Source organism: Xyrauchen texanus, chromosome 12 (genome assembly GCF_025860055.1).
Source record: "Xyrauchen texanus isolate HMW12.3.18 chromosome 12, RBS_HiC_50CHRs, whole genome shotgun sequence".
Classification (NCBI taxonomy): Eukaryota; Metazoa; Chordata; class Actinopteri; order Cypriniformes; family Catostomidae; genus Xyrauchen; species Xyrauchen texanus.
This window is the reverse complement of record NC_068287.1, coordinates 35,367,801-35,395,202: the sequence shown is the minus strand read 5'-3', so window position 1 is coordinate 35,395,202 and position 27,402 is coordinate 35,367,801. Positions and strand designations below refer to the sequence as shown.

The window sequence follows — 27,402 nt, the reverse complement described above, 5'->3', positions numbered from 1 at the left end:
AATACGAAACCGAAACAAAAAGACAAAAAGGTGTCGGACAGCTGTCCGTAAATCTCTCTCTCTCTCCTCTGCAGCTTCCAGTCAGCCTTTATCCCTCTCTGAGGCTTGATTAGCCTGATTAGGGGCCGGGTGTGCGGAATCACGAACCGGCCCTGCCCTCTCCCATCGCGAACTTACTTGCTCTGTGTAGGGGCGATCGATCAGATACCCTGTCGTGCCGCCCCAGAGAGCATTGCTGCCCTAGGCGCCAACCTCTATCGCCTATCCCAGGATCCGCTACTGCATAACACTGCCTCCAGAGGCTTGTACAATGGGCTCTCTGCATGTCAGGTGCATCGTTTCTTGCTCTTCCATTCCAGTCTTTATTCTCCCTAGCAAATTGAAGCTGTTTTTTTCGATTAGCCTCACTAACAAGTAACTTGTGGCCACACAGGTGTTTAGTCCCAGCCTTGTAAGTTCTCATCGCATTGTGCATGTGGAAATGCTCTTACTTTCACTATTAAACATAGCCGTGAGTTGTACTGTCAATTTTTTATATTGTGACTTCACCAAGTGTTTTAGTGATCAATCACGATCATTCAAGATTTTTCTCCGACCACATTTCTTCCTTGAAGCTGATGGTTCAACACTATCCTTCCAGGTTTGAATAATGTGTTGTAGCATTCTTAACTTAATTCCAGTGATTGCAGCAATCTCTTAGTTGTCTTCTTTGCTTGATGCAGGCCAATAATTTGCCCCTTCTGAAACACAGTTACATCTTTTCCACATCTTATCCATGGGATAAGTCTTCAGAGATGGTTGTTTAAGAAATGAGAAGCTACACACTGCATCAGTTAGAGTTAAAAGAATTGTTGCCAACTAAACATATTCATCTCTGCAATAATGATCGATTAAGTATCTGCTTATTTAAATCCACAGGCGACTTGTTTTTTTTTTGTCAGGGCAGTGTAAATGTTCACACTGATAATGACTGTTCAGACGACTTGCACGGGAACTATTCAGTGTTACAACTGTACTCAGTTTACCCTAACACAGAACATTAGACCTTTTTAATTTAGAAATTAGCATAGAAAATTTTAAGTTTTATTTACACAAGAAAACTTTTTTAGCGTCATGGACTTTTTCATGACCGTGATAACCCTATATTGGGAGTGTCACACGTTTTCACGTGTGACAGGAGAAAGAGAGGTCATTTAATTAAAACCCTGCACAAACCACAGCAGTAATGAACGAACACAGTAAAGATAATTGTCATTCGAAGTCAAGAGTAGCCTACTGAACGCGAGGAGCTTGCGGCTCGTGACGCGCGAGAGGGGTGCGACTCAGCGCGTCGTGTCACCGTGGGAACCAGGAGACTGACAGGAGGACAGGGGAGGGGCACGCGCCAGTGTGAGTGGACTCTTTCCCTGGCACATACCCGTCCACTCAGAAACAGATCGCGTGGCGCGCACACTGTCTCACCTCAGCTTTATAAAGGACTGGTTTCAGGCAGCGTATGGTGATCGTTCAGCGCCAGGCGGGAAAACAGTGCTGATACTGATGATGATGGAGGGGCAGTGCAGTCGCTGTAAGATCGTGGTGGTCGGTGACACTCAGTGTGGGAAAACGGCGCTGCTGCATGTGTTCGCCAAGGACAGCTATCCAGAGGTGAGCTGATAATATCATTACATTAAAATATAAACTGAATGAAGTTAACTGAGTTAACGGAATTGAGACGAGTCATGATAGCCGCCAGAGTATTTTTTTCAGTTAATATATGACGGTTGGGCTTTCACAATAGGTCGTTACTGAAAAGTTTTTTTTATTTTTTATTTTATGATCCAAGTTAAAGGAATAGTTCACCGAAACACACTCACTTTCATGCCATCCCAGATGTGTTGGTCTTTCTTTTTCTGCTGAACACAAAAAAGGTTTTTAGAAGAATATCTCAGCTCTGTAGGTCCTTTAAATGCAAGTGAATGGTGACCAGGCCACTGAAGCTCCAAAAAGCACATAAAGGCAGCATAAAAGTAATCCAGAGGACTCCAGTGGTTAAATGTCTTCTGAAGCAATGCAATCACTTTGACTAAGAAAGAGATCAATATTTAAATCCTTTTTTACAATAAATTTCAACTTTCACATTCTAAAAGTGAAAGTGGAGATTATAGTAAAATAGGATTGAAATCTTATTCTGTTTCTTCTGAAGACATAGATTTAAGCACTGGCGTAATCTGTGTTCTGCAGAAGAAAGTCATACTGGGATGGCATGAGGGATGGCATTGCTATCTCTAGTGATAAGATAATTTTCATTTTTGGGTGGACTATCCCTTTAACACAATGTTATGAGTTAAATTACACGATGCCCAGTGCACGTGAAAGGGGCAGTTCACACCGAACGCAATAAAGCTAGACAGTGGTACAAAAGCGAGTCTCAAGGCATGTTTTTTAACAGTTGAAGTTCTTTCGAATTTTAGTCAACGCGGCGTCCTTCGCGAGACTCTGAAAAAAACAGCGGTACGCTGCATAACGGTCAAAGATGTCCGTCTAGCCCATGTTTGCATAAAAAAAAAAAAAAAAAACTAAGTAAAAACAGTGTGGATGGACTCAAGAACGGGTTTGGTGCATTCAAAAACAACTTGATTTAGCACAATGGGATGGAACAGAACATAGGGATCTTATTTTTCAAGTCAAATTTTTTGTTGACACGGCATCTTAAAACATAGCACGAACACTAAAAACACGTGAGACCACAGGCATCAGGACCCCCTATCTGAGGGTTGTTCCCTCTAAAATATCATTAAAATATGTGTATTGTAAATAATATAATGATATATTCTTAAAATAGTTGTTTAAGAAATAAAATAATACAAATGCAAACGGGGCAACAACAAAAAAAAACCCTTGGTGTCCCCTTCAAAAATTGCTCTTGAGAATTGTTATGTTTATTGCCCCCCTAGAATGGTACCTGTGGGTATCTACTGGTAAAGTGTCTTCTATTGGTGGCTTGCTATGTCTTGCAGACACATTATGGCCCAATACACTGTATGTAATGGAATCCAATACAAACCATTAAAGGGATATTCTTGGTTCAATAGTTAAGCCCAAGTGACAGCATTTGTGGCATACTGATATATTGATTACCACAAATTTTTTTAAAAATTTTTTACATTCACTTTCATTGTAAGTGCCCTATGCCTAACTGACCCTTTATTTTTAAAAAGGAAGAGTCTCTCTCTACATATATATATATATATATATATATATATATATATATATATATATATATATATATATATATATATATATATATGTATATTTATTTATTTTTGTTGTAATCAACATTATGCCACAAATGCTGTCAGTTGAGCTTAATTAAATCCTGATGTAAAATGGCCAAACAAATACACTAATGGTATCTGTAAATGAATTAGTACATAGACCAACAATTGAAAACAATAGCCCAGATGAAAAGCAACAACCAAAATATTTAAACATTGTTACAATATATATTTTTACCATAATGTCTCGCTGCACTGTAAATTTACTACATGTGACTCTGGTAGTCAAAGTAAGTTGATATCCAATAGTATATGATCACCAGTCATGTGACTTTTTTTGCTTTGACTAATTGAAAGATATTTCATTGCAGAGTTATGTGCCCACGGTGTTTGAAAATTACACGGCAAGCTTTGAGATCGATAAACACCGCATCGAGCTGAACATGTGGGACACATCAGGTGAGATCTGTTATACAGCCATGACATAAATCAAACAGTGACTCACAGTGACTGAAGCATCTTTTGGCTAGTTGGAGAGTGTTTATTTAGAAACCTCATTATCTGATAAAGAGTCCAAAAGACAATGTTATTGCTCAAAAGCTTCTCTTTCATTGCTCATGTCGTTTTACTTTAGTTTCAACTTTGTTGAAGGTGCTTCTCAAATTATTTGAAGAAATTGCTGACCTGTATTGAGGTCAGAGCTATTCAACTAAAGTTGGAATGGTCCTTTGGATGCTTTTTTAAGTTCCTAAGGGAATGTTTTCCTTTCCTGATGTTGTTATTGCTCTGTAGAGTTAGCTGGGTCAGACTGTATCCCTGTCAAGAGAAAATCTTCTCTTTACTGTTACTTTATTAAGGATGCTATTAAGGATGAATGATTGAGACATTAAATAGATCTTGTTTGTGATTTTCATACAGTAGTGCGAGAGTGTGTGACACATTAGAGAGAGATAAAAACAAAAGTTTACTATAACAAATCTTGGTGCCAGCCATGTCCACATATAGAGTACATTCCTGTCCCTGCTTGTAGCTGACCGCTGACCGCTCCCATGGCCTGGGCGACACCTTGTGTGTTTCTATGAGAGAGAAAATGAACATGGTTATTTGGTTCATGACAGTGACTCTCTGATCTCTGCTGCTGAGCCTTTTCAAGAGTGTTTCAGCACCATTTTCTCAGACATGTGGCGTCTGAACCACAAAGAGTCAGGTATCAGAACTGTCATTGCTTTGAAAAAACAATGCACAATAGACAATACAGGGTTTATGAATATAAAGTGGGATATGATCCTTTTATATTGCTCTTGTTATTGAGTTCTGGAAGGTATGGATGATATATTATATAAATGGCTTTATGTGCAGTCTACCTTCTCCTCTGTGCAGGGTTCCCACATGTTTTGAACGATGCATTTCTATTACTTTTTCTTGGCCTTTCCAGTAATTTGTAATTTTTGGGCTTTAAAATCCTTTCAATTCAGACAGATTTGGTAATGAATAATTTTGACAAATTTATGAACCACTTTTCATAAATCTATTTATTAAAAACAACCAACTCAATAGAACCATTCACATGTCTCACAAATGAATCATCACTATAATTTAAGCACAATTTATTCTACACACGAGCAATATACTATATAACGCATCAAAAATTTCTGAGTACAGCATAAATGGAAAAATACAGAGCCCCTTGGAGGACAGGGAGGTAATTTATTTTCAGAAATAGTTTTGCATTCCCTCGCAATACAAATTGCATTCACTCACAATTATGTTGGGTTCCATCCCTTACAAAAATTAACCATGGTTTTACTACAGTAACCATAGCAGATGGTATTAGTAGTAAAACCACAGTAACCAAAAAAGTTACAATGGTATTACTGCAGTAACCATATTTTGCCCATGATATTAGTAGTAAAACCATACTACAGAAAAACAAAACTATGGAAATAAAAATTATATTAATTCTGCCAAAAAACATAGTTACTATAGTTTTACTTTTAATAACACCATGGTTAATTTGTTGAACAAGTATTGTTTTTAAAACCATGACTTCCACCAAAAACAAAACATGCCCTCATAAATATTAACCATGGTTTTACTATAGTAAACCTGCAGCAACCCTATAACTTTTAGTGATACGAATCATGGTTTTAAAAAGCATTGTACAAGCACCACAGATTAACCCAAACTGACTTTTCTTTTGCTAAAATCGTTTTGTGCTTACTGAAATGCGAAACACTGCCCCCAGTGTTGTTTGGCGTTTGGGCACTGTGAGCTCCATTTTCTGTGAAATGTCCACTGAGGGTGACCAAAAGCGAGTTGTGAAGAGAGTTGTTTTCAGCTGTACAGGCTGTAATACAGTAAAGAGGATTGCATATTTTATAAACTGAACCCCCCAACTGAAACCCTAAACCTAACCATCAGTGGAGTAAAAAATATAATGTTAGAGTATGAAATGCACAATTCCAGTTGCGCCACAGGGGAAGGTAAACACACTGGAGCCGATACAAAAATTGGCATAATGTGGCCTAAAATAAATTCCCTCCCTATCCTCTAAGCTGAGGCTCCATAGAAAAATGTACCAAAAATGAGCCAAAAAATTATGACCACTCACAGGTGAAGCAAATAACATTGATCATTGTAACACAGTTAAAGGATGGGCAAGGAGGAGGCGAGAACCGGCTTGTCAACATAAATAATATTTTAATGAGAAACTTAAAACAAGGACATAAACACACACACACTACGGACATGCCCGTAATTCTCTCTCTCTCTCGAACCATCGTCACCGGCTGCCTTTAGGAACATGATGAAGAGTTCATGGTGTTGCCCTGCCCTCCGAATTCCCCAGATCTCAATCCGACTGGGCGTCTGTGGGATGTGCTGGAACAACAAGTCCGATCCATGGTGGCTCCACCTCACATCTTGCAGGATTTGAAGGATCTGCTGCTAATGTATTGGTGCCAGATACCACAGCATACCTTCATGAGTCCATACCTCAGTTCGTCAGCGCTGTTTTGGCAGCACGTGGATGACCAACAGCATATTAGGCATGTGGTCATAATGTTTTGGCTCATCATTGTATATTCACTATAGAAATGTCAATGACTTTTCAATAACTTCAAAAAAATCTGTTAATTTCCATGACTTTTACAGGTCGGGATAACACAATTTAAAAATTTCGCTGATATTTCCAGGATTTCTATGACAGTGAAACATTGTCTATGAAAACAAACCAACAAGTTAGCTACAACTCAAGCCACGTCTGTGTTCACGGCTGTGCGTGTGTGTTTGGACAGCACTGTCAGTGTAGATTTTAGCACACTTGGTGTTAAGCTACACCACTGCTGACACACACTCGCCCTGACACACACTTCAGGGGATTCTCAGCAAGTGTGACCCATAAATCCCTTGCTTTTGCATGTTTCCCCACCCTGCTATAAAAGTCCTTTACGGGAATTTTTTTCTTGTCATCTCCTTTTTTTTAAGCTCCTATGGGAACATTTTTCTCTCCTGCAGTTGCTGTTGGTCTGGAGTGTTTAGCTGGGTCAGACTGTAACCCTGTCGAAGCTCTCTCATACAGAGTCTGTGACACAAGATTTCATGTTTCAGCATGGGCCATTGAATGGTCTCCATTATCACGAATTTCAAATGGTTGTGAACTCTTTCATGTTTAAAAATAAGCTGGCTATTTTTTTGTTTGCAAAAGTGAACGTATATTTAGATAGTTTGTAATGGCCGATAGTTTCTTTCCAAATTGACCTACAAATAATGCACTCTAAGATGTTCTGACAGATGTTCCTTGTTGGCGCCATTAGACATAATTGAAGGCAAACAGAATAAAAGTTTGTAAATACTAAGCTGAAGCATTTTCCCAATAAATTTCCATATGCATTACCATTAGGTACATTGTATAAATTCTGCATCATTAGCGAAATAATTGCAGAATTAATGGCTGTTTTATGGTTGTTAATGAATAATTGTTGTTAAGAATTTTAACAACAATAATTTTAAAAGCCTATTGAAAATTGTAAAGGGATTTAGACGGGCAAGGAGGAGGCGAGAAGCGGCTTGACAATATAAATAATAGTTTTAATGATAAACTTCAACAAAAGACACAAACACACACATAATGGACATGCCCGTAAACTATCTCTCTCTCCCGCACCATCTTCCGCAGTTGGCCTTTATCCCTCTCGGAGGCTTGATTAGCCTGATAAGGGACCGGGTGTGTAGAATCACGAGCCGGCCCCGCCCTCCGTCCTGCCACAATCGTCTATTAATCAATTTCAGCACAAATGCATTCAGTAAAACAGGGTGTCTATACCAGGGGTACTCAACTTTGGAAAGCCAGGGGGCCAGAAAGCAGGATTCCTTTAGCTTCGAGGGCTGCACTCTTTTTTAAATTATATAAGAATTATTTTTTAAATATAATAAGGAAAGTAGATTATGCTAAATATTCTATTTAATACAGTGTGGTTCTTTGAAAAATAAAACTGTGAAATACATCATATTATTGAACATATAAAGGCCTTTATGGTGTTTTAATTGTTTTTAAAAGATCCAAACTTATAGAAGTAAGCTATTTTACTGCAGCAAAATGCACCATTGAGGAATCGCTGCATACCTACTTGCCGCCCATCACCACAAAAAATTACAATGTACAATTAAAACTGACTGGTTTCTTAAGGTAGTAATGGAAGCATCAGATTTATTTTCATTAATAAGCGGGTGTGGAAAAGAAACTAAGCGTGCATGTATAAGTGACAGAGTGCTCACAAACGCTTTCTATCAGCAGACACACAGAATGGCGCCACACTCATGTTAAGTAGCCTATAATCAGATTTATGTTTGCGTCTTTGTAGTTTAACTCATTGTTTTTATCCATTTTACATTTCTTTTCCTCTATAACGGTCCAGCAATTTACCCTCAGAAAACAGATGTGCATCCTTCACTTTCTTGCTTGTAAAGATGGAGCATTTTTTCTATAGAAGAACATTACATTTACTGCATAAACCATGATAGTGTGTTAAATTATAACAAGACAACAAGCATGATCCGCCAATCTCCCTGTATCTTCCACACTGACATGTCAGTTCTTGCCGGGAGAACATGCAGGTACTGTACATTCACCTGAAATCTCATCATCCCCAGTGTAGAGTTGTGTTATTTCCTGTATTCAGGTCATACAGGTTCCTGGGCACTGCCATCTCACTGGACCTGAGGTGGGAGGCCCACATAGACTCAATTTTGAAAAAGGCTGAGCAGAGGTTGTACTTACTTCACTAGTTGAAAAAAGTTCAACCTGCCACAGGCGTTGCTCATACAGTTCTACTCAGCAGTCATTGAGTCTGTCTTCTGCACTTCAATAACTGTCTGGTTTGGTTCAGCTAACAAATTGGACATCAGATGACTACAAAGAATAGTTCGGACTGCTGAGAGGATTACTGGCGCTCCCCTACCCACCCAACACTAGAACTGTTATCATCCAGTGTGATGATAAGGGCTGGTAAAACCACTCTTGTCCCCATTCACCCAGCACACTTCCTCTTCAAACTGTTGCCCTCTGGCCGGCGCTACAGAGCTTTGAGCACCAGCCACGCACAAGAACAGTTTTTTTCCTCAGGCCATTCACCTCATGAACAGTTAAACTGCCCCCAAATACTTTCCTTTTGTCAATCCAACCATGTGCAATTTTCAGCCCATCCATTCCTACTTATATCCATATTTCATTTGTATTCGTTAACATACATTACATCATTTGCATGTAACTGTATATCTGTATATAAAATGTTCAAACAACATTATAGCTCTATTGTGTATTTCTCTTTTTTTAATCTGTTATATCTTAAATCTGTAAAATATGTCATGTATACTGTATGTATATATGTTTAAATGTATATGTTTGTATGTATGTATATATGTTGCATTCTCTTTGCGCTGGAAGCTTCTGTAACCATGACAAATTCCTTGTTTGTGTAAGCATACTTGCCAATAAAGCTCATTCTGATTCTGTATTCACACAGGGTGTTATTATTTTACTAAATTTCAATGAAAAATTAAGGTTCAATATACCACAATCTATAATGTGAAGTTTAAATGAACTCAAATCTATTGATGTATTGAAAATACACTGAACTGAAAATATATTAAGAGGAAATTGCCACTTCTTAAGTGTATTATTTAAATGATATTTAAACAGTAGGCTGCATGCATACAGTGCATGCTTCATTCGTCAATTAAGAACATTTCTTAAAAATTGCTACCCTACTATTTTTGGAACATCAAACTAACATATGGTGCATTCAAGTACTCCTGGGAAGTTCATACGTACGAGGTCAGAAATGGTAAAAATGTGATGTGTGTTCAAGTGCTTGTGTCGGAAAGAACAGACCCGTTTTGCAATTTCATATTTCATCCTCTCATTTTTTACTTACTAGCAATGGCAGAAATCTTTTTTTAGCTCTAATTCAACAAAATGAAGAGCAAAGCCATGAGTTATGTGTGTAATGTATGCTTTATCTATCTAGTTTATCATTGTAGTGCGGCTACGATTGGAAATGTTGTTTTGTTGATAAAACAGTTTTATTGTTATTCTTCAATGAGTACAAAAAATGCATCAAATCTAAACTGCACAGCCAAAATCCTCCAGTAAAACTGAATTATTACCAATAACAATTTGTTTCCACCATGATTCTTACATAAACACACCCCCAACTTAAAGAAAATCCCAAGCAATTATGATTTTGCTGTCCCATTTATGTGCACTTAACTAGCAAATACAAAATCTGACATGACTTGAATGCACCAATACTAATTTTAATAGATCTCTAGTATAGAGTATGTAGGCTACTGTATACTGTGCACAGAAGTAGGCAAATGTTCTGTATACCCAGATGACTTTCTTCATTTGTCAAAATGTGCACACAGCACGCAGTACTACATCCCACAATGTAATGTACTTGACATGACCTTCCACTTCCAGTGTGATGAAGTAAAACCAAGCCAGAAGTGATATCAAATGGTATTTCTAAGATATCTTTCTTGACTCAATCATTTTCCCAATGTTAATACATACTTACAGAAAGTTTTGAAAAGTTTGTATTTCCAAGCTGATGACTGGATGCAGATTTCTGAAACGCAGGATGGCAGGGAACACTCATTCATATTTATGAGTAAAGCTCTACCTGATTTGTTAGGGTTAGGTTTAGGGCTTGGGTTAATACTGGGTTTTAGTTTTTTTTTATTTTATTTTATTTTCTCCCCAATTTGGAATGCCCAATTCCCAATGCGCTCTAGGTCCTCGTGGTGGCTTAGTGACTCGTCTCAATCCGGGTGGCGGAGGTCGAATCTCAGTGGCCTCCTCATCTGAAACTGTCAACCCGCGCATCTTATCATGTGGCTAGTTGAGCGTGTTACCGTGGACGTAGCTCATGTGGAGGCTTCACCTATTCTCCGTGGCATCCACACACAACTCACCACGTGCCCTACCGAGAGTGAGAACAACATTATAGTGACCATGAGGAGGTTAACCCATGTGACTTGCTTCCCTAGCAACCGAGCCAATTTGGTTGCTTAGGAGACCTGGCTGGTGTGGGTTATAGTTTATATATATATAAAAATAAATGTGTTTTCTGCCCATATAAATAACTGCTTTACCACACATTACCCTTTGGTCTGTTCATATATGTGAAAATGCAAACACGCATCAATATAAACACACATGTACACAGGTAATCACACTTTCTCTGATGCATCTAAATTAGGTGTATGTCAAAGTGTGTGAGAGAATATGTGTGGTGCTGCTGATCTAACTGTCACCTTTGTGCTGAAGGCTACATCTACAACAACTGGTAATGACATCCCATAGTGTTCTGCTTCACACACTCTCACACACACACACACACACACACACACACACACACACACACACACACACACACAGCGCTGCACAGCTGGCAAGAGGTGAACCCTGGGACTGAAGAGGAGATTGTTTACTGCCAAAGATTCAGGTCAGCATTTCACACAGACACACTTTTTAACAAGATACAAATTATGTCTAGCACTACAGACGAAGTCACAGTATTAACGGCTCGAACACAACACACAAAAAAGACAACAACAACTGGCCGAGAACTCAAGAAATGACATTTAACACCCACTACAAACAAGACAGGAAATGTATAACATTTGATTGTTAGATTGGCAGAAGACATTGACCATGCATGACGAGGTTTGATTTAACAAATAAATCCAAAAGGTGTGCGTGTGTGTGCCTCTTATATAGAGAACTGAAAAATAAAATCTGCATCCTTGTCCCTTTTGACTAGCACAAACACAAACTCGGGGATATACAGTGCCACTGAAAAGGATTTCACCTACGCCACACTTAAAAATTATTGAATGTCTTTGCATTATATAACAAAATATCAAACCAAGATTTCAGAGTCTATGTAATTTAACAGGGCCTGGGTTCAAATATTTTTAATTGGGCCCCCTCTTCCCCGGGCCTTTAGAAAAACAAAAAAATGCATTTCACAAAAAGAAGTTTGTTGGGTTTATATATATATAAAATAATTTGTATTGTATTTTTCCCAAATTAAGACACTAAATATTTCTATACTTTTGTTTGTGTATGTGGATATGTGGCTTGTGGAACATCAAATGCAATCAGATTCAGACATTTTTCAAAGGGATTGTTTACCCAAAAATTCAAATTCTTTCATCATTTACTCAAAGATTTTTAGAAGAATATTTCAGCTCTGTAGGTCCATACTATGCAAGTGAATGGTGGCCAGACCTTTCAGACTCCAAAAAAGCACAGAAACGCAGCATAAAATTAATCCATATGACTTCAGTGGTTAAATATATGTCTGGTGGTGTAGTGGTCTAAGCACATAACTGGTAATCTGGTAATCAGAAGGTTGCTGGTTCGATCCCCACAGCCACCACCATTGTGTCCTTGAGCAAGGCACTTAACTCCAGGTTGCTCTGAGGGGACTGTCCCTGTAATAAGGGCTCTGTAAGTTGCTTTGGATAAAAGTGTCTGCCAAATGCATAAATGTAAATGTAAACTTTCACATTGTGGAGATTTATAGTAAAAAGGATTACAATATTTATCTGTTAAATGTGAAAAGATCCAAATGAAAGTGAAAGGTGGCTGAGATAATAGTCTGCCTTACATCTCATAATGTGATACGGATTAGAAACAACATGGGTGAACAAATGAGGACAGAATTTTCACTTTTGTGTGAACTATTTCTTTAAGTGTCCAAAGTTGTCCAAATACGTTTGTGGGGCCACTGTATCACAAACAAGTAATAAAATAGCACAAGTAGCCGTTCTTTCCATTCCAGTCTATCTCTCAGAGCACTTTTATTAGATTCTTCTTATCCTCATTTGCACTGTAATCACTGCATCTCTAATTGTCTTTCTGAGTTGCTGACCATATTCTCTTGGCTGTGGTTGACAGATCTGCCAGAGGGGATTATGGGACTTGCGGCTCATTGGGTGGCTCTCCTGAGACCAGCCTACAATAACCGATAGCTTTGATCAACACTTTAAACACTCATTGTCAATCTCACACTTGCTCTCCCTTTACCTCTCTATGGATTTGTGTCCTCACTCGAGGGAAGGACAGCAGAGTGAGAGACAAAGGCAAAGTTAAAAAGAGAAGATGAGCAAAGACAGAGGGGATGCCATCCTCTGTCTGTTTTTTCTTTGTTCTGCAGAACACAAAGATTTTTTTATGTCAAGTCAATGGGGACCAACGCATTCAAGCTCGAAAAAGGACATAAAGACCACATAAAATGTAATCTATGTGACTCCTGTGGTTTAATCCATATTTACTGAAGCCATACAACTGATTTTGAGTGAGAACAGACCAAAATGTAACTTCCACTATATTTGACATCTGCAGTCTGCTAGGCACGATCATTGTTTGAAGTTTGATTACACTTCCTCGCACTTGGTGCAAAGTGCTGTACAAGCGCTGTTTGCATGTTCACATGCTGCACACATGCTCTCCAGATGGCAAGATTTATAGTGAAAAAGGAGTTACATTCTGGTGCGTTCACATTCAATACAGTTCATATCACTTCGGAGGACATGGATTAAACCACATGAGTCAAATGCGTTACCTTTAAGGCCCCGATACAGTTCCAGAGAAAATTCTTCTTTATTCTGTGGTAAAAAGAAGTTCTAAACAGCCGAGCAACAGTATACTGTTTACAAACATTCAGACACCTGCCACTCTGCTGTTGGAGGCATTTAGAGGAGCATTTAAATATGAGTATGCTCAGTAAAACCTTAACGAATGTGACATTAATATTATTTTATGCCTCATTCTATGAGTAGAATTCACTCCAAATCAGTAAAAGATGCTTTTTAACCACTCGATAATGATTTAAAGTAATACATGTCTATACGCAGAAAAAAAGAATTCATGATGCTAATGCGCTAACAAGATAAAAGCAGCCATAATATGCACCAATTACACTCTTTTGTTGTAATTTAAGATGACACTGATACTACAGCAAAGATAGGTTCATAAAAGAGTGTTAATATTCAGAATACAGACAAAAGAATGATGTTAAGAGAGGCTTATCTTTGGGCAGATGTGTGAATGGCTTTCGCTGCAGATGGCACATGAGTGAATGGGCACTTAAGAGTATTCAAATAGATTTGAATCCTTTTGTAGACTAATTAAACAAAAACAAAAAAATCACATGACATGGTCTTGCACGCTGGTGTGTTCATAATGAATACTGACTGAAAGCATAAACAAAGTAGTAGGTGGAGCTAGACACACCTACTGATGACGTGAACCAATGGCAGCAAGAAGGTGTTAAGCAGCCGGTTAGAAGCTTTCCTAAAAGTTCAACAAGCTGTTACGTACCACCAAAACGAATGCAAAAACACCCTCTATTTGGCGAGATTTTGTTCTAAATGACGTGTCACTCGTTTGTTCTTTGAGTTTGTATGAAGTATATCTGGGCCTTAACGCTGCGTTTATCTCCCTTTTGGAGCTTTGAAGTTTTGGAGCCCCTTGACTTGCATGTATCAATATATCCACATCATCCATCCATCCATCTTCAACCGCTTATCCGAAGTCGGGTCATGGGGGCAGCAGCTCCAGCAGGGGCCCCCAAACGTTCCTATCCCGAGCCACATTAACTAGCTCTGACTGGGGGACCCCGAGGCATTCCCAGGCCAGTGTTAAAAAGTAATCTCTCCACCTAGTCCTGGGTCTTCCCCGAGGTCTCCTCCCAGCTGGACATGCGTGAAACACCCCGGGGGCATCCTTACCAGATGCCCAAACCACCTCAACTGGCTCCTTTCGACGCAAAGGAGCAGCGGCTCTACTCCGAGCTCCTCACGGATGACTGAGCTCCTCACCCTATCTCTAAGGGAGAAGGCCGCCACCCTTCTGAGGAAACCCATTTCGACCACTTGTACTTGTGACCTAGTTCTTTTGGTCATAACCCAGCCTTCATGACCATAGGTGAGGGTAGGAATTAAAATTGACTGGTAGATCGAGAGCTTTGCCTTCTGGCTCAACTCTCTTTTTGTGACAACGGTGTGATAGAGCAAGTGCAATACCGCCCCTGCTGCCCTGATTCTCCGGCCAACCTCCCGCTCCATTGTCCCCTTACTCATGAACAAGACCTCGAGGTACTTGAACTCCTTCACTTGGGGCAATACCTCCTTCCCTACGCACTCCATTGGTTTCCTGCTGAGAACCATGGCCTCAGATTTAGAGATGCTAATCCTCATTCCAGCCGCTTCACACTCGACTGCAAGGCGATCCAGTGAGAGCTGAAGGTCACAGACCGATGATGACATGAAGACCACATCATCTGTAAAAAAGCAGCAATGAGATCTCCAGCCCACCGATCCGCACCCCTTCCCCACCCCGACTACGCCTCGATATCCTGTCCATGAATATCACAAACAGGATTGGTGACAAAGCGCAGCCCTGGCGGAGACCAACCCCCACATGGAACGAACTCGATTTCGTGCCGAGGACCCGGACAAAGCTCTCGCATTAGACGTACAGGGATTGGATTGCCCTAAGAAGGGACCACCTCACCACATACTTCCGCAGCACCTTCCACAGTATCTCCCGGGGGACCCCGTCATACGCCTTCTCCAGATCCACAAAACACATGTAGACTGGATGGGCATATCCACATCAAATCTCCATAAAAATATCTACTTGTGTTCCGCAGGAGAAAGAAAGTCATCCAAGTTTGATATATCTTAAGGGTGTGGAAATGAGAGAATTTTTGGCTGAAGTATTCTTTTAATCGTACAGCTTAGTTCACACATAGCATCAAAACAGAACTTTTCCGGTAATGTTAAACCTCCGGATAATTTGCTGATATTGTTCTATAATACCTGACCTCTAAAAAAAACCTTGTTTGTGTGAAAACATCATTAATACATGCATAAAATAGTGATTTTACCAAAGGTAATGGGTGATTTTAGGCATGACATGTAATGCACAATTTATTTTCAACAAAAATGTGTTAACTTTTGGTGGTTTGATTTAAATAATTAGTCTTAAAAAACTGCCTCTGTAATGGCAATGAAAGGTCAAATCGAGCGCATGTGCATTGCATTATGGGATACAGTTTTCCGTGCGGTCAGTGTACTTTCTTGTATACCAGGGAAGGACTGGGACGAGAAATCGGCCCAGGATTTTACATAGAAACTGGCCCAAAAGTTGTTGAGCCGGAGGGTGGGGGGGGTGGGGGGTGTCACTGTCAAAACTTGACAGCCCATTTCAGCTTATCGTGGCCCATTCAGCCCCGTTTCGCAGCCGGCCCACAGGGAAAATTCCCGAACTTCCCAATGGCCAGTCCTCGCTTGTTGTATACTGCACATTTTGGCATATGTAGTAAGTAATTTTGGTTACCATGTATACAGAAAATTTGCAGACTGTGCACAGTACACATTCACATACTATACATTGCAGAAATTATAAAGAATGTGAAATGAATTTGCTCCCTCTACATGTATCTTCCTCTCTCTGTCCTGTGGTGGAATTAAATTGACCTCTCCCTCCCGCTCAGGCACTCACTGCAGGAGCAACAACAGTCTTTATTATCATCTGTCCTGCTGTATTACCCCATGTACATAATTTGTGTGTGCCACAACATTTGTGATCACCAGTAGCATTGCTTTGCTCTTTGAGTAGAAGATCGATGTTATCATAATGAAGTGTTTTCATCCTGGCCCCTCACTGTGTGAATGTGTGCGTGTGTGTGTGTTTTGCAGGGTCCTCGTATTATGATAATGTACGGCCTCTGGCATATCCAGACTCTGATGCTGTGCTCATCTGTTTTGATATCAGCAGACCAGAGACCCTGGACAGCATCCCTAAAAAGGTCAGAATCTCGTCTCCTTGCCTCTCTTTTAATCTTCTCTGTTTTCCTTTCCTCTCTCTCATGATGAGACAAAAACATAATATATAGTGTATACTAGTAACAGTGCATTTTATAATGACATTGTGAAGTTGTTGTGAACATGCACACATTCTTCCCACCTTAGTCTCTTGCTTTGAAAACACAATGCAACTGTTGACTAAGAGAAGTTTTTGTTTGTGGGTTTTTGCAGTGGGAGAATGATGGCACAGTGGAGTTATGCAAAAACACAAGCTTTATCTGAACACAAATGTCAAAAATGTTGCTGTGATAAGGGTGTAGGTCTAGTGCTGAAGGGTTTGAGTGTGTTTCAGTTTTGAGTCTATACACGTCTGTATCTGTCTGGTGAGAATGAGATATTCCCATGATCTAGGTAGGATGGGTGGGCGGTATGATGAACAATATATATCACAGAATGAGTCATTTTATATCACGGTAATGGTATATATTACAATATGCAACCAGATCTGACTTTGACCCAGAAACACATTTTAAGTTTTAAGCTCTGAAATAAAAAGGAAAGTCTTAGCCAACATTTAAATGATTATATCTTGATTTGGAGTAGAAACTAAATGGTTCATTAGAAAGCTGAGACACTCAAAATGTGTTTTTGGGTCAAAGTGCCTCAAAACGATGGAACAGGTCACAGTATCATCATGAGCAGGTCACAGGTTACATAATTTGAAGCTTTCGCCTTTTATATCATTATAAACAATGCTGAGTAAAAATAAAACATTTCTGATTAATCGCAATCTTCATTTGAACAATCCTGATATCGATTCTTAATATCCCAAGATCAACCTTTACTTTTACTTTCAAGTTCACTTCAGTTTTGGTTGTGTTGATAATTATACCTAAATAAATAGCAATTGAACTGCATAATTTGGGTCCCGTTGTTCATTTTTAATAAATATTTTTGTAATGTACCAAGTTAAAATATTGCTTATATCATTTACAGAATTAGCTTTAAAAAAATTTTTAAATAGAATTTCTTACATATGTAAGAAAAATTGACATTGTTACTGAAATATACCCAAATGAATTAGAATCGAATAAAGTTATATCGGAGTCACAATAAGAGCTTGTGAATCAGAATTGAATCAAATCAAGAAATCTGTATCGATACCCAGCCCTACTTATAAATTTAATATTTATAATATTTTAATTTAAGTTTGCCTTACAAAAGTAAAAAGAATTTATATATATATATATATATATATATATATATATATATATATATATATATATATATATATATATATACACTCACCTAAAGTATTATTAGGAACACCATACTAATACTGTGTTTGACCCCTTTCGCCTTCAGAACTGCTTTAATTCTACGTGGCATTGATTCAACAAGGTGCTGAAAGCATTCTTTAGAAATGTTGGCCCATATTGATAGGATAGCATCTTGCAGTTGATGGAGATTTGTGGGATGCACATCCAGGGCATGAAGCTCCCTTTCCACCACATCCCAAAGATGCTCTATTGGGTTGAGATCTGGTGACTGTGGGGGCCATTTTAGTACAGTGAACTCATTGTCATGTTCAAGAAACCAATTTGAAATGATTCGAGCTTTGTGACATGGTGCATTATCCTGCTGGAAGTAGCCATCAGAGGATGGGTACATGGTGGCCATAAAGGGATGGACATGGTCAGAAACAATGCTCAGGTAGGCCGTGGCATTTAAACGATGCCCAATTGGCACTAAGGGGCCTAAAGTGTGCCAAGAAAACATCCCCCACACCATTACACCACCACCACCAGCCTGCACAGTGGTAACAAGGCATGATGGATCCATGTTCTCATTCTGTTTACGCCAAATTCTGACTCTACCATCTGAATGTCTCAACAGAAATCGAGACTCATCAGACCAGGCAACATTTTTCCAGTCTTCAACTGTCCAATTTTGGTGAGCTTTTGCAAATTGTAGCCTCTTTTTCCTATTTGTAGTGGAGATGAGTGGTACCTGGTGGGATCTTCTGCTGTTGTAGCCCATCCGCCTCAAGGTTGTGCGTGTTGTGGCTTCACAAATGCTTTGCTGCATACCTCGGTTGTAACGAGTGGTTATTTCAGGCAAAGTTGCTCTTCTATCAGCTTGAATCAGTCGGCCCATTCTCCTCTGACCTCTAGCATCAACAAGGCATTTTCGCCCACAGGACTGCCGCATACTGGATGTTTTTCCCTTTTCACACCATTCTTTGTAAACCCTAGAAATGGTTGTGCGTCAAAATCCCAGTAACTGAGCAGATTGTGAAATACTCAGACCGGCCCGTCTGGCACCAACAACCATGCCACGCTCAAAATTGCTTAAATCACCTTTCTTTCCCATTCTGACATTCAGTTTGGAGTTCAGGAGATTTTCTTGACCAGGACCACACCCTTAAATGCATTGAAGCAACTGCCATGTGATTGGTTGATTAGATAATTGCATTAATGAGAAATTGAACAGGTGTTCCTAATAATCCTTTAGGTGAGTGTATATACAATGGGCCGACTGATTCAAGCTGATAGAAGAGCAACTTTGCCTGAAATAACCTCTCGTTACAACCGAGGTATGCAGCAAAGCATTTGTGAAGCCACAACACGCACAACCTTGAGGCGGATGGGCTACAACAGCAGAAGATCCCACCAGGTACCACTCATCTCCACTACAAATAGGAAAAAGAGGCTACAATTTGCAAAAGCTCACCAAAATTGGACAGTTGAAGACTGGAAAAATGTTGCCTGGTCTGATGAGTCTCGATTTCTGTTGAGACATTCAGATGGTAGAGTCAGAATTTGGCGTAAACAGAATGAGAACATGGATCCATCATGCCTTGTTACCACTGTGCAGGCTGGTGGTGGTGGTGTAATGGTGTGGGGGATGTTTTCTTGGCACACTTTAGGCCCCTTAGTGCCAATTGGGCATCGTTTAAATGCCACGGCCTACCTGAGCATTGTTTCTGACCATGTCCATCCCTTTATGGCCACCATGTACCCATCCTCTGATGGCTACTTCCAGCAGGATAATGCACCATGTCACAAAGCTTGAATCATTTCAAATTGGTTTCTTGAACATGACAATGAGTTCACTGTACTAAAATGGCCCCCACAGTCACCAGATCTCAACCCAATAGAGCATCTTTGGGATGTGGTGGAACGGGAGCTTCGTGCCCTGGATGTGCATCCCACAAATCTCCATCAACTGCAAGATGCTATCCTATCAATATGGGCCAACATTTCTAAAGAATGCTTTCACACCTTGTTGAATCAATGCCACGTAGAATTAAGGCAGTTCTGAAGGCGAAAGGGGGTCAAACACAGTATTAGTATGGTGTTCCTAATAATCCTTTAGGTGAGTGTATATAATAAAACCCACTGTTTCTACCACAATGAATAGCTACAGTTATTGTTACTGCAATAAAAAAGTGGTCACTTGGTTTTATCCTCCCACTTTCATAAAATAAAAGTGATACAAAATGATAAAGATTTGGAACCATTCTTACACTGTTTGAAGGAGAACGATAACTAAATTATTATTAATTTACAGCACCAGTTGGTGGACACATCAAGGCCCAAATATACTTAATGAAAAATCGAAAATCTGACTTTTGTGTTTGTTTTGGTGGTTCGCAACAGCTTGATTATGTGTGATTATTCTGGCTGAGAGCGGCAGCGTGCACGCTTTCAAAGTTCTGTCTCGCCCACGCATGTGCTGTATGTGTGTGCGCGAAAGTGATCGCCACACGTGTTCTGCCGCTCTTATCCAGAAACATCAATGAAGTAAGTACACTTTTGAAAGTGCGTTCCCCAACTCTACACATTTTTAAATAGAACAAATGTTTTATCAGACTCACATTACTATGCAAAGCCATTTCTGACTGAAAATGTTGACTATATCAAGACAAAATCAAATATGCTATTTCAGGATATTTAAACTAATATGACAGATGAAATAGACCATGGGAATTGTACAACTCAGTCCATCACATATTTGTAGTGCAACCTCTGTGTGTTACCTGTACATTTATGCATTTGGCAGATGCTTTTATCCAAAGCAACTTACAGTGCACTTTTTACAGGAACAATCCCCCCCAAGCAACCTGGAGTTAAGTGCCTTGCTCAAGGACACAATGGTGGTGGCCATGGGGTTAGAACCTTTGACCTTCTGATTAACAGCCCTGTGCTTTAGCCACTACGCCACCACCACTCCTGTAAAGCTGGCACTTGCAAATGGCAAAAAAGTCTGAAAATACAATGAAGAACACAAGTGAGGGGAGAAGCCTCTATTCACCTATTATGTATACTAAATATAATGCGAAAAGAACAACACGTCAGCTCAAGGAGAGTTTGTCCAAAAAAAATTATAATAATAATAAATCTGGTTGTAATGACTAACGCAGCTTTCACTTTCTTTAGTCTATGTTTGAGTGTAAAAATCAACAAATAATTGGAAAATGTCAACAGAACGCAATAAGAAGTGTGTTGAAGGACAGTTTTGTCTTCGTACACCTAAAGCATATGCTTTCATTCTGAAACCACTTTGTAGTTTGTTCAGCAGGAAAGTAATCATAAAATATAGAGATGTTTTTGTTACATTTATATTGACAAATTGTGTTTTCTTAGTTGTGAAGGTTAACATAAGCTTAAAATATTGATGTTGAATTTATGGATGCAATTTTAATTCAGATTCAACCTGTTATGGACTCAGTCTTGAATCCGACTCGGCCCTTTTTGGACTCAGACTTGACTATGGTGGACTCAAACCCAACACCAGCCCATTCACTCTTTTGTTTTACATGCTGCTTCACACATATGCCATCTGCAGTGAAAGCCATTCACACATCTGCCCAAAGATAAGCCTCTCTTATCATCATTCTTTTGTCTTTATTCTGCCCATTAACACTCTTTTATAATCTTTGCAGTTGTATCAGTGTCATCATAAATAACAATAACAGAGTGTAATCAGTGTATATTATGGAAGCGTATAGTGTGTTAGTGCATTAGCATCATGAATTCAGAATGTAAACAAGACAGATTGCAACATTTTACTGCATATAATTACTTTCAATTCTTCATTGAGTGGTTAAAAGCATCTTTTTCTGATCTAGTGTTAATTCTACTCATAGAAAGAGGCATAAAGTCATTGATAACACATTTTGATGTCACATTAGTTTAGGTTTTTCTGTGCGTCCTCATATTTAAATGTACTTCTAAATGCCTCCCATAGCGGTGTGGCGGTTGTCTGAATGTTCGCAAACAGTGTACCGTTGCTCAGCATTTTCTATCTTCATTTTACCCCTGAACGAAGAAGAACTTCTCCAGAAGTATATCGGGGTATTCAGTCTACATGTAAAAATGTCAATCATGGTTACCATGTTAAATGTTATTAAGTGAAAATCACGGAACCTCGTTTCTAACGGGAAGACATGCAGGCTTGAGTGAGGTTTGAGATGCCATTTACTTGATAGATGTAAAACGGGAGGTGATGTCTCTCTCTTTGGCGTAGGCCCCGTCCAGCAGTCCAAGGTAGTTGTACCCGGAACCGTCATGTCCTGCCGGAGATAGGAGGCAGGGGCGAGGAGCCTACCCCCCTGCGGGACAGGGCTCAACTGGTGGTGGTGGGGAGGTGGAGGTTGCAGTGTTAGCACACCGAAACAGCAATGTGATAGATTGTGAGCGGACTTGTAAAGCATTGGCTTTTTTTTTGCGATTGGCTAGGAGTTACCCAGCTAATGATGTGATGATGTGCACCTGCTGGTCTTCCCGCTAGAACTACGCTCCACTTCCATTTATTATAGTGACAGAGATCTGAAGTAATGATTTCAAACACCACTCCAAATGCAATTCATCTTGGAAACCCCTCCTGATTCTGCATTCCTCAATCTTTTAACTTCTTACTGTTCGGTGTCCCTGCACACCAAACACATTGAAAATATTTTCCACCATAGACCACAGCATCTCACCTCTGATCCCTCCCACGGCTAAGCCACGGGGGTGGAGTTAAAGCCTGATGTGGAATGCTGAGAGGCCAACCATGGCCTCTGATTGGCCGGTTAAGGGTGGCATTTAAGGTTAAAGATCACAGTGCAGTTTTGATGGATGGCTGAACACATTCAGAATCTGTGAAATAGGTCCATAGCTGACATAGTTGAACCATAGCAGTGGCCAGTAGACTACACTCAAAAAACATCCATGCATTCTCACACACAGCCTGTTTTTATAACTGGCTCTGGATGGTTCTGCATTAGCAGGAATGTTCCTGAAAAGAGCCTACTAAGGGTCATTTTGAACCACAATACCTGTAAGCGGAGAGATTTGGAGTTGTTGTTGTTTGCAGTGCTGTAGTAAAGGTGTGAATACAGTCTCATTTTTAATTGTTTGTATCAAATCAGATTACAGCTGGACAATCTGCTTCCATTTACATTTACATTTATTCATTTGGCAGACACTTTTATCCAAAGCGACTTACAAAAGAGGAAAAACATCAGTGAATTATCTTAGGGAGACAGTGGTACAAAAAGTGCCATATTACAAAGTTTCACTATCATCATAATAGTATACAAAACAGATTTAAGTGCAACAAGAAATGTAAATATATATATATATATATATATATATATATATATATTTTTGTGACCGGTTAAGTGCTTTTGGAAAAGATGTGTTTTTAGCCGTTTTTTGAAGATAGAGAGTGAGTTAGCTTCCCGAATTGAGTTGGGAAGGTCATTCCACCACCGTGGTATGATGAAACTGAAAGTCCGGGGAAGTGTATTGGTGCCTCTTTGTTTTGGTACGACAAGGCGACGTTCCTTAGCCGACCGCAGGCTTCTGGCAGGAGTGTAGCTCTGCATAAATGTTTTTAGGTATGCTGGAGCAGACCCAGTGACTGTTTTGTATGCCAGCATCAGGGCCTTGAATTTAATACGTGCATGAACCGGCAGCCAGTGGAGAGAGACAAAAAGTGGTGTAACGTGCTCTCTTAGGTTCATTAAAGACCAGACGTGCTGCTGCATTCTGGATCATTTGGAGAGGTCTAATAGCACATGCAGGAAGGCCTGCAATGAGAGCGTTACAGTAGTCCAGTCTAGTTATGACAAGGGACTGAACGAGCAGTTGTGTGGCATGTACAGGGAGGAAGGGTCTTATCTTCCTGATATTGTAGAGTGTAAATCTACATGATCTTGCAGTCTTTGAAATGTGGTCTGTGAAATTTAGCTCATCATCAATGGTTACCCCTAGATTTCTGACCGTTTTGGAAGGTGAAACTGTAGTTGGACCCAGCTGCACCTCCCCTTTCCAGGCCACCTCAAAGGACCTTTCTGAGAGATAAGAGTTGAACCAGTCAAGCACAGTTCCAGTGATGGCCAGTTTAGAGAGGGTGGAGAGTAGGATCTGATGGTTGACTGTGTCAAAGGCAGCAGAAAGGTCCAGCAGTATCAGAACGGATGATCTGGATTCAGCTTTCGCCTGTCTCAGCGACTCAGTGACAGACAGCAGGGCAGTCTCAGTGGAGTGTCCACTTTTAAAGCCTGACTGATTGTCATCCAGCATCTTGTTCTGTGAGAGATTGGCAGATATCTGACTGAAAACTGCCCTTTCAAGTGTTTTTGCCATGAATGGGATGAGAGAGACTGATCTGTAGTGTTCTATCTGTGTGGGGTTAAGTGCAGGTTTTTTCAGCAGTGGGGTTACTCGAGCCTGCTTAAATGTAGTGGGAAAAGTGGCTGCAAGAAGGGATGTGTTAATTATGTGTGTAAGTGCCGGTAGGATGGACGGAGAGATGGCCTGGAGAAGGTGTGATGGAATGTGGTCAAGGGAACAGGTTGTGGGGTGATTGGAGAGGAGGAGTTTAGAGACCTCAGTGTCAGTTAAAGGAGAGAACATAGGGAAAGAAGAGTTGCATACAGGAGCCAGGTGTTTGACAGGATGTGGTGCAGTGAATGTATTGCTGATGGCTGTAACCTTATCAGTTATCAGCTTCCCATATTCTCTTACTCTCTCAGACAAATTTACATTACATTTCAGTGTATTAATTTAGCAGATGCTTTTATATAAAGTGACTTACGTTTGATAATTTGCAAGTACATTATGCACTAATGCACCCAGAAATTCTTTCTTTCTTTCTTTTGTACATTTAACAAATGTTTTTATATAAAGCAACTTGATGAAAATGACAAGTTCTTTGTTTTTTTTCAGTGGCTGGTTGAGGCTCAGGAGTATTGTCCTAATGCGAAGTTGGTGTTGGTTGGCTGTAAGCTGGATATGAGAACAGATGTCAGCACCTTACAAGAACTGTCTAAACAGAGGCTTATACCAGTCACACATGATCAGGTGAGCACAAACACACACACACACACACACACACACAAAGAGAATGACATTGGTGTTTAGGGGATGTGGCAAGCATAATAAACCGATAAATCCTATTTATAAGAGCATATACACACACTGAGCACGTTATTAGGGTCACCTGTATATCCTTATTCATTATCTAATCAGCCAATCATGTGGCAGCTGTGCAGTGCATAAAATCATGCAGATACAGGACAGGAGCTTCAGTTAATGTTCACATCAACCATCAGAATTGCTTTTTTTTTAAGAAAGGACAGAAGAGTCAATATGATTTTTTTTGGTAATCAACATTATGTCACAAATGCTGTCGACTGAGCTTAACTTGTATTGAACCCAAATATTATTTTAAGAGGTCCTGTGCTGCAACAAATATATTTTTAAATGTACAAATATTTCATAAGTCTCTTGATTAACATGAGCTCATAAAATCGGCATGTATAATTATAAAATAATTAGTTTTAGATTAAGTAAACAAAACTGTGCAAAAGTTTTAGGCACATAAGATGCTTCACAAAAAGTGGAGTGGTGGTGGTGTAGTGGTCTAAGCCACAGTACTGGTAATCAGAAGGATGTTGGTTCGATCCCCACAGCCACCACCATTGTGTCTTTGAGCAAGGCACTTAACTCCAGGTTGCTCTGGGGGGATTGTCCCTGTATGAAGGGCTCTGTAAGTCGCTTTGGATAAATATTTTATATTTTCAGCTTTAATGGGTCAATAGGAAATATACATTTTAGACTCACAAACAGTACTTTTGTAAATAGAAAAGATTAGAATAGAAGAACAGGAAGCCCTGCAACAGATTCCATGGTCCCCACTGAGCCCCCATTGAATATTGAGTCAGTCTGAGATTACATGAAGAGACAGAAGCAATTGAGACAGCATGAATAGATAGAAGAACTGTGGAGAATTCTCCAAGAAGCTTGGAAAAACTGTGTCCAGGTGTACCTAGAAGAATTGGTGCTGTTTTGAAGGCAAAGGTGGTCACACCGAATATTGATTTAGCTTTTTTTATGTTTACTGGACTTTGTATGAAGTTAATTGATAAATGAAAACTATCTATGTCATTATTTTTGAAGACATCCTCACTATGTAACAGTTTTTGCAAATGCCTAAAACTTTTGCACAGTACTGTATTTAATGTCACACTGCTGTCGCTGCTTAAAATGTCTACCCTTATATTGTGCTCGAGGCCTTTTTGTAAGCAAGTGCACACACACACACACACACACATAGTACACAAAAGCAATAAGCTATAGAGAGGTAGAGGAGCAGTAAATGTTCCCTCTATTTACATCAAAGCTTGCAGTCAACTGACTGTAGAACTGTAACCTTTTATTAAAAAACACATATCCTTATTTCAAAGGAATGACCTACAGAGAGCAGAATATATAGAGAGAGAATAGATAGATATACAGGGAGAGCAACATAAGCTGTAATGAACAAAGAGTGAAAGAAGGAAGGTCATGAAAAACCTGCTGAGAAAAAGAGAAAGCCTTTTATTTTTTGCCTTGACATTTGGTTCAGCCTGAGAGAGAAAGTAAGTAAGAGTGACAGGGAAAATGGGATAAAGAAAATGTTCTGTGATGTGTTTTTGATAGAGAAATGAAAAAGTAAATGCTCTTGGATACTTCTGACACAAGACAATGACCCTAACCCTGTCTTCCTCTCTTCATCTTAATCGTCCTGTCATCTCTTTGCCTCTCTCCATATTCATCTCTGTTTATCCTTCTCTGTCTCTCACTTTCTCACCCTCTCCTTCACGATCCACACTTTCTCTTTCATTTACTCAATCTGTTAACCTTTTTCTTTCTTTATTTCAGGGGAGTCTACGAGCACGGGAGTTGGGAGCAGTTGCGTATGTAGAGTGTTCTTCCCGTATGTGCGTGAACAGTGTACGAGACGTCTTTCACATCACCACGCTTGTGTCTGTCAGATGTGGCCCCGCCCCAAGCTTCAAGAGAAGCTCTTCACGGCACACTCTCAAGCACGTATCTAATCAGCCTCTACTGCCAGTCAGCTCGCAAGCCACGCCCGTTGAACCCGCCCCTACCCTCAGGGAGGACAGAGCCAAGAGCTGCACAATCATGTAGATTTAAAAGCACAAATGCACGCCCTCATGCACATCTGTACATGCACACACAGTCACAGTGGTGTGTATGAATTAAGAAGATATGTGCAGAAAAGAGACAGGCTCTCTGTATTTATGGAACACTGAGGGCCATATTTTCTCATATATGGCCCCTAGGACTGTACAGTTGTGTGAATATGTTATACAGAGGAGTTCTATTTATTAACTTTCACTTTGCTTTTATTTTTATCATTGTGATTTACGTTGCAGACCTAAGTGTCACAAAGTGTGTAAAGCAGATGAAAAAGAATA

The 27,402-nt window shown here is 39.8% G+C and overlaps 1 protein-coding gene across 1 annotated transcript; it reads left to right on the top strand.

The window, feature by feature from the left end:
- The first annotated feature begins 1,446 nt into the window (after positions 1-1,446).
- On the top strand, positions 1,447-27,402 carry rnd2 (Rho family GTPase 2). Its single transcript, XM_052138822.1, has 5 exons — positions 1,447-1,647; positions 3,629-3,716; positions 16,536-16,645; positions 24,866-25,000; positions 26,843-27,402. The coding sequence occupies exons 1-5, from the start codon at positions 1,540-1,542 to the stop codon at positions 27,110-27,112; spliced, it is 711 nt and encodes a 236-aa protein (XP_051994782.1). The 5' UTR covers positions 1,447-1,539; the 3' UTR covers positions 27,113-27,402.

Excerpts from the sequence above, each read along its gene's own strand:
- rnd2 (XM_052138822.1), top strand. The coding sequence starts at position 1,540 with ATGATGATGGAGGGGCAGTGCAGTCGCTGTAAGATCGTGGTGGTCGGT. Across the intron at positions 16,646-24,865 it reads TGGACAGCATCCCTAAAAAG|TGGCTGGTTGAGGCTCAGGA; the intron begins GTCAGAATCTCG and ends GTTTTTTTTCAG. Across the intron at positions 25,001-26,842 it reads TACCAGTCACACATGATCAG|GGGAGTCTACGAGCACGGGA; the intron begins GTGAGCACAAAC and ends TCTTTATTTCAG.